Source organism: Aricia agestis, chromosome 12, assembly GCF_905147365.1.
Source record: "Aricia agestis chromosome 12, ilAriAges1.1, whole genome shotgun sequence".
Lineage (NCBI taxonomy): Eukaryota > Metazoa > Arthropoda > Insecta > Lepidoptera > Lycaenidae > Aricia > Aricia agestis.
The window spans coordinates 10,647,150-10,661,982 of NC_056417.1; the positions used below are offsets into that span (position 1 = coordinate 10,647,150).

A 14,833-nucleotide genomic window follows, 5' to 3' on the forward strand; every position below is an offset into this window, starting at 1 on the left:
TATTTAGTAATAAATAAGAAACATAATTTTATTTAAGTAATACATTATTAATTAATTACCATTTATCATATTCACATATTAAAGCTTTACTAATTAACTACTTACACATAATAACGAAACAAAATATACCTAACCATTAAATAATAACAACTCAATGTCTACTGCAAAGTGAAATGTTTATAACCTAAAAACGTAATCTAAAATCAGTAATCACTTACTGTTTTTTCATGATGATTCATAAGAAGTGACGTCACAATTGTTGCAGGATACGTCACAGCACTATTTCAAAATTGGAACAGACACAATTCCATTCCATGTTTAAATTAAAGCTAGATTAGAATTTGGAAGACGATGGTCAATGCAATAACCTAGGCAACTAACCACAATCTAATCTGTTGAAACGCGAACGTGATAAGATAATGCTACGAATGCCACAAATTAAACTACTACGATCTCTAATCTCTGTTTGGCGTTTATAGAAATAGACAAAATGCCCAAACTCAACAAACTCCCAAAATATTTACCCATAAGTATACTTATTATTGTTATTAGTTCTTTTATTGTATCCTTTCTTTTAGTATCATGTCAAGTGACATGATAATTGGGTTGAATAATTTTATTTTACACAAAAGCTTCGTAAATCGTATCACTTATATCCTAAGATATGCACTTCCACGAGTATTCGGATACTAAAATTAGCTAAATCGGTTCAGCCGTTCTCGAGATTTAAATCAAAAGCTTGTAAGATTTAGCAAAAAAACAAGCAATCTAAAACATATCCAACACGGTTTTTTAATTTACCGCGGTGTCATCTTTTAACTGTGGATTAAGGCAGAAGCTAGGTTTCGACCCGAAAAAACCAGTGGTTTCTCAAGATTAATATTATGTATTTATTACCCAACTGAAGCCAAATCTAGATATATGATAATAGTGACCTTGTGTAAACCTACGCCTAGATTTACTTGAATTGTCCTTTCATTAAGAATTCATAAAATATGGTGGCTCGCCTACAACTTGAAACGAAAATAAAATTTACCCCCGTTTTTTCCACATTTTCCTCTATTTCTTCGCTCCTATTAGTTTGAGCGTGATAAAATATAGCCTGTAGCCTTCCTCAATAAATGGGCTATCTAAAACTGTAATAATTTTTCAAATCGGACCAGTAGTTCCTGAGATTAGCGCGTTCAAACAAAAAAACAAACAAACTCTTCCACTTTATAATATTATAAGTAACTAGATGTCCCGCGCGGCTTCGCCCGCGTAAATTAGAAATTTTACAGAATCCGTAGGTACATTTTCCCATAAAAAATATATCCCCCGTTTTTCCCACATTTTCCTGAGTTTCTTCTGTCGTATTAGTCTTAGAGTAATAATATAATATAACCTTCTCGATAAATGATGAGTCTTACTCGATAAATGATCTATCTAACACTGAGATAAGTTTTTAAATCGGACCTGTAGTTTCTGAGATTGACGCGTTCAAGCAAACATACTCTTCAGGTTTATAATATTAGGTAGATATAGATTTTTTTAAATTATCGCTTGACAAACTCGAGTCTCGATCTAAAAGACTATGAAATGGTATAATATGGTAGTGATGATGATGATGATGATGATGATGAAGAATGTAATTTTGCATAGTAGCATATGCTTTCTGTTCTTAAAACAACGCCGAAACTCCCAAACTTGTATCTATAAAGAATCAGGAATTCTCTCAGCACCTTCCGAACCACGGTATACCAGGTATATCTCGGTGCAAAATCTTACTTGTTGGTAGCATATGCTTAGAATACTTCTCACGGAACCGAAGTCACCATATGTTTCCCTATAAGTTTTGAGGAGTTCCCTCGATTACTTATGGATCCTTCATCAGATCACCACTTTTCTGAATATAATACCAAATTGGGATGATACCCTATATACCAAAAGAAAAATTTTGAAAATCGGTTAACAAACGGCGGAGTAATCGTTGAATATAAGAAAACGAACATAACACCTCCCCCATTTTGAAATTCGGTTAAAATTGTAGCCTATGTGTTATTTATTTAATATTTTAATCAGCACATGAATTGAATAACAACATTTTTTTCAAATTAATCGTAGCACCATCTGTCAGGACAAACTAAAATTGAAATAGAATAATATTGAATGCGATGATAGCGCCGTCCGCCGGATCTAATGTAAAACATTCCAAAATCAACAACTCCTTATAAATAAGAAATTAATTGAAAAAACATTTTCCAGTAGACCAAACTGTAAATCTAAACCATTCTCGAATCTCCACGAACACACACAAAAAATTTCATCAAAATTGGTCCAGTCGTTTAGGAGGAGTTCAGTCACATACACACGCACACAAGAAATATATATATTAAGATAAGTAATAAAGATAAACATATGCAAACAATACCACTTGAGACGTTCTTGGGCATGTATCATTTTTACCAACATTGGCCTATTAAGTGTTTACATGAGCAATTTAGAAGAATAGTAAATAGCTGAGCACTTTGCGGCATTATTAATCACAAAAAAGAAATAATATGACATTTGATTAAAGGTATTTAACCTAAAAACTCGTTATTAATTGGCAATTAGATTACTAAACCAAGCAGCTAAGACGAACAACAACGGCACGAATAAAGTCCCCTGAGGCACTCCACGTCGATAATGGATATATGGCAAGATTCTCGGATGATTTACGTATACACATCTAATTATATTATACTGTATACAACGTAATAAAAAGAAATCGGCCAAGTGCGAGTTGGACTCGCGCAAGAAGGGTTCGTACCGTTATAGAACAAAAATAGACCAAAAATTTTGTTTTTTGTATGGGAGCTACCCTTAAATATTTATTTTATATTTATTTTATTATCTTATATCTTTAAACGAGCAATTCTTGTATATATATAATTGGAATCTCGGAATCGGCTCCAACGATTTTTTACACCAACGATTTAGTATATAGGTGGTTTCGGGGGCGATAAATCGATCTAGCTAGGAATCATTTTTAGAAAATGTCATCTTATTCGTGTTTTATCGAATACCGAGCAAAGCTCGGTCAAATAGCTAGATAATTATTAAAGTACACATAAAATTAAGGGCTTTGTAAAAATTTCAAGTGCCTACCTGGTGGCATTATTGATTACGAGCAAAAAAGGCCAACAAAATCACGTTTGTTAATGTATGGGCCCCCTTAAATAATAAATTTATTTTGTTTTTAGTATATTTTGTTGTTATAGCGGCAACAGAAATACACAATCTGTGAAGATTTCAGAAATTTAGCTATAGAGATTTTTGAGATACAGCCTGGAGACAGACAGACAGTCGGACAGTCGGGCAGACATCGAAGTTTCAGTAATAGAGTCCCATTTTTAACCTTTGGGTACGGAACCCTAAAACGTGCCTAACCTATAGGGATAGAGCCTGAAAAGGGATATACTTTAGCTAATAAAAGGGGAACTCCGAACTATAACCCTACATATACCTTAAAACAAAAAGAGGGAGACCCTAACCCTTGCATAGGGATGTTGAATACCTTTTTCAGTCTACGCTTTTGAAAGTTGAAAGACGATTGCTAAAGGGCGTCTTATAGCAATTACATGTGCTGTGTTGCTAATTATTATGTGAACTAGACCTCTACCACTGCTATAGCTGTTTTTAGTTAACACAGGATTTTGCTGAATTAGCTTATACAATACTGATTACCTGTCGCTTTGGACGACACGTTAATTAGGACACTACAGAATTTCCAAAGTTATCATTTGGTATGTTCCTTCTGACACGTGTAAAGTATTTTACAACTTTGGTAAATGAAATGAGTTAATTACGTTTGTTTTCTGTTAGGCTGTGATTACTACGTATAACGTAGTAGGACTGCCTAAAAAGTAAGAACGTAAGGTAAGCTTGTAGAACTATGAAACTGCAGACAAAAATAACTGTTTAAGACTCAGCCGACTATACAAAATTAAGTCTAGCCCTAGACTCTTATTACAAATCCTATTGACGCCTGATTGAAATCAGATACATAAACATATCATAACATCGTGTGGCGGATGAGACAGTAAATCGGTTCACCGCTGTTTCTATTTCGCTTTCTGTGACTATAGGTAGAGGCGTTATAAAAAATATCCGGCGTTATAATCACCGGGAGCATTCGTAAAATGGTTTGATACAATTATACGAATGCTCAATTTGATACAAATTGTGATGATACATCAATTTAACAAGTCAACTTGCTATGTAATGCTCAAAGTCGAATCTATAATGTTACATTACACGCGAATGGTCCCGGTGAGGGAGCACCTTAAGCGGGGAATTGACTACCGGGCCGCCCGCTACGGGCTGCCCGTCACGGGCATGTCTGTAGCATGTCTGCTCGTCAATTCCTAGGTACGGGCACAGACATGCCCGTTGGCCCGTGCCCGCAGCCTGTCCGCGAGATCGCATTTTTCCCGCGCGGGCACGGGCAAGTCTGTACATGAATGGTCGCGACGGGCGGCCCGCCGTCATTCGCGCCTTGGAGAGCGACTGGACTACTGGAGTGCACTTAAAATATTATTGTAAAAAATACGAACACTAAACATAGCAATGAAGGAACACAAACAATTTTGACATTCGTTTATTTCCATTTACCTGTCTACCGTATCCTTGATTGTAGAAAGTTAAAAGCAAGGATTACATGAACACCGATCTACCTAATGCCGCTAATACAGCGAACTTATTGAAAAATCCAAAGAAACCCATGCCGATGCTGATCTATCATTTGTTACAAAGAGGATTGAGTCCATGAGTCCACGACCGAGCTGCAGCCCTCTATCTATTCGACTGACTTTCCTGTTCTGTGTGTGTTCAATCGGGGCAAGCGGCAGACTTGTGCCAGACCGGGCGGCCCGCGGGCAATCCGGTAGTGAATTCACCGCTTTAGTATAGGCCAAGGGTACCCAACCTTTTCGACACTTGGACCGAAAATCGGAAGTAGAATTTTACCCCGGGCCGCACTACCAAATTTTATGTATACTCGTACTGGAATGAAAGTCAAAATCGGAATACTAATTTTTCCTATTAGAACTTAGTTAGAGTTTTTATTTAAAAGTAAAAGAAAAGAACTTATAAGTATGTTTGCTTTTGATAGGAGGTATGATAAGGTAATTTTAGTATTAACTTTTTTTACTTTAAAAAAATGTGCTCGGCTCCGCGGGTATAGACTATAATAGAGTTATAGACTTTCTTTTTAACTCCGCCCGCGCCGCAGTCAGAAAAAATATTACGTAACACTCAACTCGCACTTGGCTTCTATTTCAATAAAAATATTTATGAACTTGGCGCGTACTTCTGCTTGTTTTAATTTACATATTTCATCCGACCTATTGTTCAACACCGTTCTGCAAGTTTTTTGACTATTTTTTTCAACATTTTTGTTTGTTTAGTAAAATAGAAATATCAAAGCAACGTTGCCATAGCTTTTTGTTTGTTATACGGTGTTACATATTTTTTGTAAAAAAGTACTTCTATCAGTTCGATATCAGTTTGTTCCTGTATTCCTCGTTAACTTAATAAATGATGTATTTTAATCACCGACTAACTTAAGTTATCATTATTATGATTTTTGAACTGGTCAGCAATACGGGTTCAGACCCAACCTAACCTTTTCGTAAAAAAGACAATGACACATTTTAAGGCTACTTGCATTTAAAATTTCATACACTTAAATCTAAATAAACCAAAATTTAAAATATATTAAGTCGGTTTGTATTATTTTACTTGTAATCTTTTAATAACAAAATTAATAAATCGGTACTCGGTAGTCGGTAGGTACAGAAACCACAGATATACGCTATAGGACTGTCTTTCTAAAAGTGTACTCTGCGGTGCCCCAGGGCGCAAAGGCTTTTTAGGAGCTCCGAGACCAATACAAAAATTGTTATTAGAAATGTCATCAGATACCAGCATTGAGACAATTCATTCAAAGACAAAACGTTACTTTTTTGGGGTCCGTCAAAAATATCACTTCCAAAAAGGGTGCCGCCACCAAAAAAGTTTGAGAACCGCTGCTGTATAATATCATAATCGCGCTTTACCAAAGGTCAAAGGTGACAATTATCGTTTTTGTTAAGGTCGAGGATAATGGAAAGCTATGATTTATAAGATGATACTCCAAATTATAACGATAATTTTGATTAAAAATATAGGGTTGAAAACGAAACCTTTGGTTGAGCGCTGATGAAAAGATAATAATCTAAAATAAATAGAGATCCGTGATTTTAATAACTACTTTGACGCTATTCTAAAAAGGGATCCCTCGAAGGTTTTAATTATTATTAATCTAATTGGTCTATTTTAGAAGTAAATTGAGTTAAATATGATCAAAAGGCCTAGTTATCAAGGACCTGACGGCTGATTTACTGAAGAAAACTTTATACACGTGGAAGATTTCGTGTACAAAATTAAGTAGGGGAGCCCAGATCACGAATAGTATAATATTCCTGTACATACTCGAGCGCTGTGAATACCTAGTAAGTTGTAGGTGTAATATAGGTATAATAATATAGAGAAAATAAAGAGAATAAGAGGCTAGTCGTTTTATTCATTAATTTTTTCGATTATTCCGAAATGAACATAAAAATATATCTCAGAGGCTTAGTTATGAAAGTACGGAGATTAAAAATTTTAAAATGTCTTATCATTACAACTTGCCTTACATTTAAACGGTCATTGTTAGGTGAGAGCTACTTTAGGGTTTACTAATAATATCGTCTGCATTCTTCCAGAACCGAACCGAACTTGGTACTACTAATATATATTCTGTGATCGAACCTTAAAAAATAACTTTTTTGAACCAACCAACCAACCAAGAAATCTGTTTACCATGACAACACATATTGTGATTTGTGACACGCCATCACCAGTTTAATCTGACACGCTCGAGTAATGAAATCCATTTTTGGGCTCCCTAACTATTCGTATCCACCCTAGATTATTTCTATTTAAGATGGCGACCAACCCAAAAAATCAAATATCGTCCTTCTCTCTTCACACTCACTTCTTTCATATGCCAGGTGAAAAAGGACGACGCGGATTCATCGCCAAATTAGTTTTTTCTCTATAACTCGTCGGTCGGTCGGTCTCACAATGATAGAATTTTTTATAATGTGTTAAAATATTAACTTGGTTCAATGCACGGTTATAGCAATAAATGAAAAATTCGTGAAAATTAGATGCATCTTTGTAATTTTTTTCTATCGAGAAAATTTTAAGATATCGTGTTTTCGCTCAGATCGAATTTTTGGAAATATAATGTAGTATCTAATTTTAGAAAATGAAACAATTCGGGGCTTATTTTCAAGTACAAAAATGAATTATAAAATCGTAAATTTTGGGTTAGTCGCCCCCTTAATGTCAATGAGTACGCCCACGGTGTATTATACCCTGACATTTCCATTGAGGTGAAAGGCCATACTCCAGTTAATAAAGTGATTAGACATACTGCGCGATTACTCTGTGACACAATTTGTTCATTCTCCACAGCTTTCGCTGAATTGGTTGTTCCCACAGTGTAATTTGTTTTATAATTACTTTTTATTATTACATATTGAGAGTAGCTCTTTCTTATGAAAGGCAAATGGAACGAGATGGAATATTAATTGAAATCGAACATTTATATTTTATTATTACGGTGTCGAAAAAAATTTAAGCAAATTGATTTTTAAATCGAGCATTAAGAATAATATTATAAGCGTTTGGACCACAAAAAAAATAATTAAAGAGGAGGATTTATAGGCTATCCACGACTTATTTGGCAGATTCTCCATACTCTATCTGTCAAGTTAAGTGGTGGATAGCCTATCCGGCACTTATCAGGTATCGTGGTGAAACAGGCCCTAAATCTTCCTCTTTAATTATTTTTTTGTGGTCCAAACGTTTGCTCGATTTAATTTATCAAGATAATGGACACGTTTCATATCATCGGTACGTCACAGTGCCTACCAAAAAGTGACACGCTCGTTTTCATACAAATGGAGCGACATGCGGTATCTATCTTGATGTATGTCCTGTGATGTTTATATTATATCCTGGTGACACAACAATACGTATTTAAGGGCTATCATACTTTTCATACTTAATATTATACATGCGAAAGTGTGTCTGACTTTCTGATACCTAACTCCAAAACCAATGTACCGATTTTTCTCTAATTTGGTATAGAGATACTTTGGGTCCCGGGAAAGGACATAGGATACTTTTTATCCTGGTAAAACATACGGTTTCAGCGCCATAAACGAATTTTGGCGCAACGGAGTTGCGGGCGTTATCTAGTATACTAGATCGACTGAATGATGGCATATGATAATATGTTTAGTAAAATCTAACTATGCTTAAAACTATAACTATTTTATGCTTTCATAAGTCCATCCACAGTTATCAATAAAAAGAACTTCTGGTTGGAATCATCGAAGTTCTGCAATAAGAGACGTCCTCCATAAAGAACTTTTTAATACTCGGAGTCGGCCCATAACTTTTCTATTGAAAAGAAAGGGCATAATCCGCGGGATCTATCTCAATGAACGTCAAAACAATTTCCTACTGGGCCATTACATTAGGAATCAAAAGATCTAGGTTAGTGGAATAGGGCTATTTATTTTATCCACTGTGTTCTATTGTTGGATTGGGTTATTAAGGATATTAACAGCGAATAACGCTGGTGTAACGTTATTTTATGTTTGTGGTATTACTGGGAAGTGTGAAGCAACGAAATGAGGTGTTTTGTCATGACATGTTATTTAATTTAAATTACATCACACGTACTGGGGTGAAAAGGGGTATTAAGAGACTATATTTTTCATAAAATATGTAATAACAATTAGAAATTAATGATTTTGACAATTTGTGCATGATATGAGGTAACTAAAGTTTAATAAATGTATAAAAAATGCAATAAGACACCATTAACAGAATGAATTTATTTAACAAAAGTATGAGAATAACAAAATTACACGAAATAATATAGGAAACGATGTATGATCCAAAGATCACAAAACTTCGTATATGAATGCGAGATTGTGAGATGTTTGTGTGACTAATTTTGTGGTAAAGACTTGATAAGTACAAACTGGTGATAACTATTTATCACAAAAAATATATACCTAGTAACACTTCTAGAAAAATGACTAACTTAACCAAAATCAAATTCCTTTTTCAAATAACCGAATCACAGACTGGTTACCCGTTACACAATATCTCATTGACATTCGAATGAACTTCAAAGCTTAACCGAGTCTTACAACTTGCGAAGTTTAAAGATAATATTTAATTAGGCAAAGTTACGCATAATATTTTGTATAAATTGAAATAAACGGTTCAGAAATATGAGGTCCAACTGTTCTTTTGTCCTTGAAGTAATATTTGAATTAATGGGGGGAAAACCCTTTATTATTATTCACTTTATTCTTTTAAAGAGAAAGGATAAAAATACCGAGAAGGGATTTTGTTGACCCTAAATTTTTAACAAAAAGCTTCTATTTGGTTAGATGTTTCAGATTTGACTGTACAGCTATTGTATGAAAGTCATTCGACGTGTTATTAGCTATGTCCACACTGTGCCTTTTTTGTTCATCAGGGGATGCGTTATAGCGCAGTCAACATCGCACGTGAGGCATGCCCGCGACGCTATGACACTTTTCTTTCCAACGCGGGTGGATTTTGACGCATTCAATTATTGAATATGCCGAACGAAAGTTGAATAAAAAGATGATGACGAAAATTGAAGATGAATTTGCATAGTGTGGACATAGCTATTAGGTAGTAGGTACAAAATCTAATTATTCATAGTAATAATAAATGTCGTCTTTTGTTATTGTTTTAATAGTGAGCTATAAACAATAAACTAGCTATTTGACCAAGCTTTGCTCGGTATTCGATAAAACAGGAATAAAATGACATTTTCTAAAAATGATTCCTAGCTAGATCGATTTATCGCCCCCGATACCCCCTATATACTAAATTTCATGAAAATCGTTGGAGCCGATTCCGAGATTAAAAAGATATGTGGTTAAAATGGCTATTTGCTGTTGCGACTCTACCTAGAGTATGTGGAGTCTGGGAGGAACTGGGAGGAATCTTCGTGGATATGATCTCTTCTTTAGCATGGAGGGCAGAAGCTTTTGATATTCTTATGCTCCCTACGCTTCTGGCCTTCTAAGAAAGCGAAACAACTATTAAATTATAATTAATTATACTGTAGAATAAATAATTAATCATAGCAATAGTAACTGACGGCCTATGTTATTGTTTTAATAGTGAGTTTTAAACAGTAAATAGGCAGTTAAAATCACTATTTGCTGTTGCGACTCTACCTAGAGTTTATGGTCTGTCATTGGCGCAGTAGGTATCAACAAAAGTGATTACTGGGAGGAATCTTCGTGGGTATGATCTCTACTTTAGCATGGAGGGCAGAAGCTTTTGATATTCTTATGGGAGCATACGCCACTGGCCTTGATAGGAAGCGAAAAAACTGTTCAATGAAAATTATATTGTACAATGCATATTATAATATTGTAATCTGTTCCTTATCGAACAAGGGTGTCACCACTGTCACAGTTTGTGGGACGTGTTAATCGTCTGTTTGAGAGTAATTAATGAAAAATCCCAAAAGTTTGTGTATCGTTAGCGGCGCCATCAATCACCCGTATCAATTCCGCCCACGAATCTGGCCGATTACAAAAACGGCGCAGGCCACCGTCACGCCGATATTAAAAACCTTTCACGTTCATTTTTTATGTCCATCGCGTGATACTCCAGCCCCGGCGACTACGCCCGATTCGCTTTACGCTTCTGCCCAAACGACATCTATTTATTTACATTTATGGATCGGGGAAAACGAGAGGGGGAGAGGCGTTGCGTTTCGAATCGAATGATTTTGTTTCCTTCAGAGGTGTAAAATCATTAATAACATTAGGGAAAAGTTCAATTCTCAACTCTCTGCTCGACACGAGCAAAATACGAACTCACGAAACGATAAGTTACGTCACTTTTCCGTCCGGCCGTATTAAACAAATATCGATCTGTGTACAAAACAATAGGACTCACCAATCATGCGGAGGCTGCGGTCTCCTGCGGGCCTGAACACAACACGGCGGCTCCTGCGGCTCTATGGGCAGCTGCAGCGCCGGCGGCGGCGGCGGCGGCGGCGTGCAGGCCAGCCGCCGCGCCGCGCCCACGTACTCCGCGTAGCGCGATGGCGTCGGCGACCCCGCCAGGTCCTCCCGGCACGCCGGCCCACAGCACTTGCGCTGCGGCGGCGGCGGCCGGCACGCCAGCCCGCAGTACACCGGCGGCGGCCGCACCGGCGCCGGCGGCCGCGGCACGTACCGCTCCACAGGCACGTGAGCCGCCGGCGGCACGTAGCGCGGCCGGCGCGCGCGCTCCGCCTCCGCGCTGCGCCGCACCCGCCGCGGCGACGCCGAGAACCGGTCCGGCAGCGGCGCGGGCGGCGGCGGGCTCAGCCGCTCCGGCGGCGCCACGCTGAAGGCGCCCACCGTGGGGAAGCGCTCGCACGGGGAGCGCGGGTACTCCTCGCCCATGGCGCGCCGCCGGCCGCCGCCTCCCGCGCGCTGCTGCCCGCCCCGCGCGACTCACATCCCGGGACGCCCCCGATCTCTCTCCCGGGAGGATCCCCTCGGGCTCGCGGACTCTGCGGCGCGGTCCCGATGTCCGCATTCACTCCGCGAGCGCCATCGCGCCCGACGATCGATAGCGACGCGGCGCTCACAGCGCGGCCGGCGCGGCCCGCCGGTGGCGATGCATGATCCCGACGGCTCGGGGCTCGCGGCTCAGGCTGCGACGCTGGGGCGAGGCGAAAGTGTATCCACGACCAAGATGGCCGCCCTCGTCATGTCCGCGTGCGGCGCGCCTGCGCTAATCACTGTGCTGTTTGTTTTCACCCAACTGAACTCAATTTTTCTAACACCTTTAGCTCGGATGCGTCTATCACTGGATTAGAAACGAATATCGATATTATTTATCACGTCACAGGTGCCGTGTTATTGTGGGGCGTGCGGAGGTCGCGGCTGAGGCTGGCGCGGCGGGGCGCGAGTGCGCGTGTCCGCCCGCGGCCACTTCAGGGCCGTGCGCGCGTCGATACCGCGCGCCGCTCTGCGCTGCCGCCCGCCGCTAACTTCACCCGGTACGAAATACCTACGTGATAAGGGGTACACGGGCCAAATATGCCAAATATGGTCCACACTCGCAGCGAGGCATGCGGAATAATGGAGTTATTGTAGCGGAGCGTACTAGACTTCGTACTTTAGAAAGTACCTGAAATAAGAAAATAAATCTTCAAAACGTCTGTTTAATATCGTAGGCTCGACGAAAAAGGGGTCAAGTGGCGGGCGAGCCTACATTGTTAGCTTCTGAAAGCTTAAAACAGGATTAAGATTATTTTTGGATAGCTTCAAATTTAAGTAGACACTCGATTATTCTTCAGAGAACATTCAATTACGCTTTATAAGTATCTCGCTGTAACATTTTATGGCCATTAGAAAGCGTTATAAAAAACTTGATGCCTACGCGCTACGTTGTGAAGGTCGCCGAGTACTTTGTAGGTACGCGATAATGTTATGTAGGTCACACTTAGGTAATTACGCAGAATTTAAGTAGGTTTCTATGAGACTATGATCTAATACTTATGTTTTCTATGAATTCGGAATGACTTATCGTGATCTAGTGAAATCTCGGTGTGTTTACCATAACAAATCGATAAATGTATCGGTATTTACACTAAGTGCTATTCAAAACAATTAACACCTTTAGTAGCTCATTAACTTTGAAGTCGACCTATAAATCTCGGGGACCGTGCATCTTGAGAGCATAAAAGCTGTCTACTGTAATAGTGCATTTTATTACCTAGACTTTTTTAATTACTTACCTAGATTTTGGGGGCGAGACGTAATATTGACTTTTTTACTAGTAATTTTTTTAACTACCTAGATTTTGATGCGAGGTCATGCTATATTATGTTCTTCCCGGAGACCGTCATGGTCTCAGTGGAAATTTAGAGAACAGGTTCCCTTGTTCCCTAAGTGTTTAGGGACAAATTTGTACATTTCCTTTGAAAATAGTCTCTTACTTTTACTTATATACAAGGTGTACCAAAACTAAGTGATACACTGTGAAAGTAGCAGCGCTGAAAGAACAAAATGTTCTTTCACTTTTGTATGGGGAAACTCGTGACGCTGGGGCGCTTGCCCATACAAAAGTAAAAAAAATTGGTCTTTCAGCCCTGCTACTTTCACAATGAACTTTTTACAAGGAACACGTACACGCCCTAAAGTTTTATCACTTAGTTTTGTTACACCCTGTATATATGTTTTTTAAGGTCACTGTAGCCCTGACGTCACTGCACTGCGAGTTGCGACTCTATCTATTATCTATTGTGTCTAAAAAAAACTATGGTAGTTTGCTCCCAATGCTTATCAAAAAGCGTACCTACACAGGGCTGGCAATGTTAGATTTTCCATCGTTTCTCGCAATGTAGGCAGCCCTGTTCTGACCTCGTTGCTAGCCCAGGTATAATTATGAGTTTCCGTTAAAAACCCTCACGGTGTATATTTACGTAATTGTGATTTTTTCTACCGTGGCGTAGAACAAACGCAGACGGCCTCGTTCTTAGTATTATCCAATTAAAAATCTCGTTACCTAGCTAAGTACTGCTGACCTAAACTAAAATATCTTCAATTTAATAGTTGAGGTAACTCTTTCATTAACACTTCTTCTTTTGCATATTGTTACAGACACACAGAGCCATAAGCCAGTGTCAATAAAGTCTTCAAGAGAGTCAGCAGGCCTTTCTCTCCGAATCCTTCGAACCCTAGCACGTAACAATATTGTGATGAATGTACCATCGAGGAAATTTATTCCTAGGCAAATGACACCAACGTCATTTGGTCGGATCAAGTCAATAATCAATTCAATGTTATATATACCAAGCTATGTCCGCATTATGCACTTTCATCTTCAATTTTCGTCATCGTCTCTCATTGAACTTTCATTTTGGCGCATTCAATAATTGAATGCCTCAACGATAGCAACGCCAACATTGTAATTTTTGTTTAGGTGCAGTGTCTGTCAGATTATTGTAACATGGGCGACGAGAACATTTTACTGGGTCATGGGTGGAATATGTGCGGCTTATTTGGTCATAAGAAATTCCAAAAGAAAAAGAATAAAGCGAAAGTTTTGGATACGTGCCCTGTTGACTGCGCTATAACGCATACCCTTGATGAATAAAAAGGCACAGTGTGGACATAGCTATTGTGATCTGTCGGCTGGGTTTGACATAATGCAACCAAACTACGTAGGCCCCCCATCTGCCTAGGAATCAACTTCTCTGATAGTACAATAAACTGTTACAAATTACAATAAAAAAACCGGCCAAGTGCGAGTCGGACTCGCGCACCGAGGGTTCCGACAGCTTAAAGGTATTATAGACCTGAGTATTTGGTATGAATTTCAATTTAATACCTCTACGCGTTTATGAGGAAATGGGTAGTAAGTTTAAAATTATTAAAAAAAAATATATTATGTGATGTAACTAAAAATTTATGGTTTTCGTAATTTTTCCTTTATCTATGCTATAAGACGTTGCTTCGTACCAAATTTCAAGATTCTGAGTTCACGGGAAGCACCCAGTAGGTTTTGATTCCCTTGCAAGTGTCGAAAATTTGCGGCATAAACGGCTGTATCTTTTGATTGCGTTGGCTTAGAAGTTTGATTTTTTCACAGCTTCAAGGGACAGTAGACCTGAGTAATTGATATAAATTTCAGCTTCATACCTCCA

At 38.6% G+C, this 14,833-nt stretch overlaps 2 protein-coding genes across 2 annotated transcripts in view; both read right to left on the bottom strand.

The window, feature by feature from the left end:
- Nucleotides 1-11,119, bottom strand: part of LOC121732194 (inactive rhomboid protein 1) — a 148,075-nt gene extending 136,956 nt beyond the window's left edge. Inside the window, exon 1 of the mRNA XM_042121992.1 lies at nt 11,086-11,119. The gene's annotated coding sequence lies outside the window, so the exon portion shown is untranslated. The remainder of the gene's footprint in view (nt 1-11,085) is intronic.
- On the bottom strand, nt 11,082-12,081 carry LOC121732195 (formin-like protein 14). The gene has a single exon (XM_042121993.1). The coding sequence runs from the start codon at nt 11,577-11,579 to the stop codon at nt 11,082-11,084; it is 498 nt and encodes a 165-aa protein (XP_041977927.1). The 5' UTR covers nt 11,580-12,081.
- Nucleotides 12,082-14,833: the final 2,752 nt, after the last annotated feature.

Excerpts from the sequence above, each read along its gene's own strand:
- LOC121732195 (XM_042121993.1), bottom strand. The coding sequence starts at position 11,579 with ATGGGCGAGGAGTACCCGCGCTCCCCGTGCGAGCGCTTCCCCACGGTG.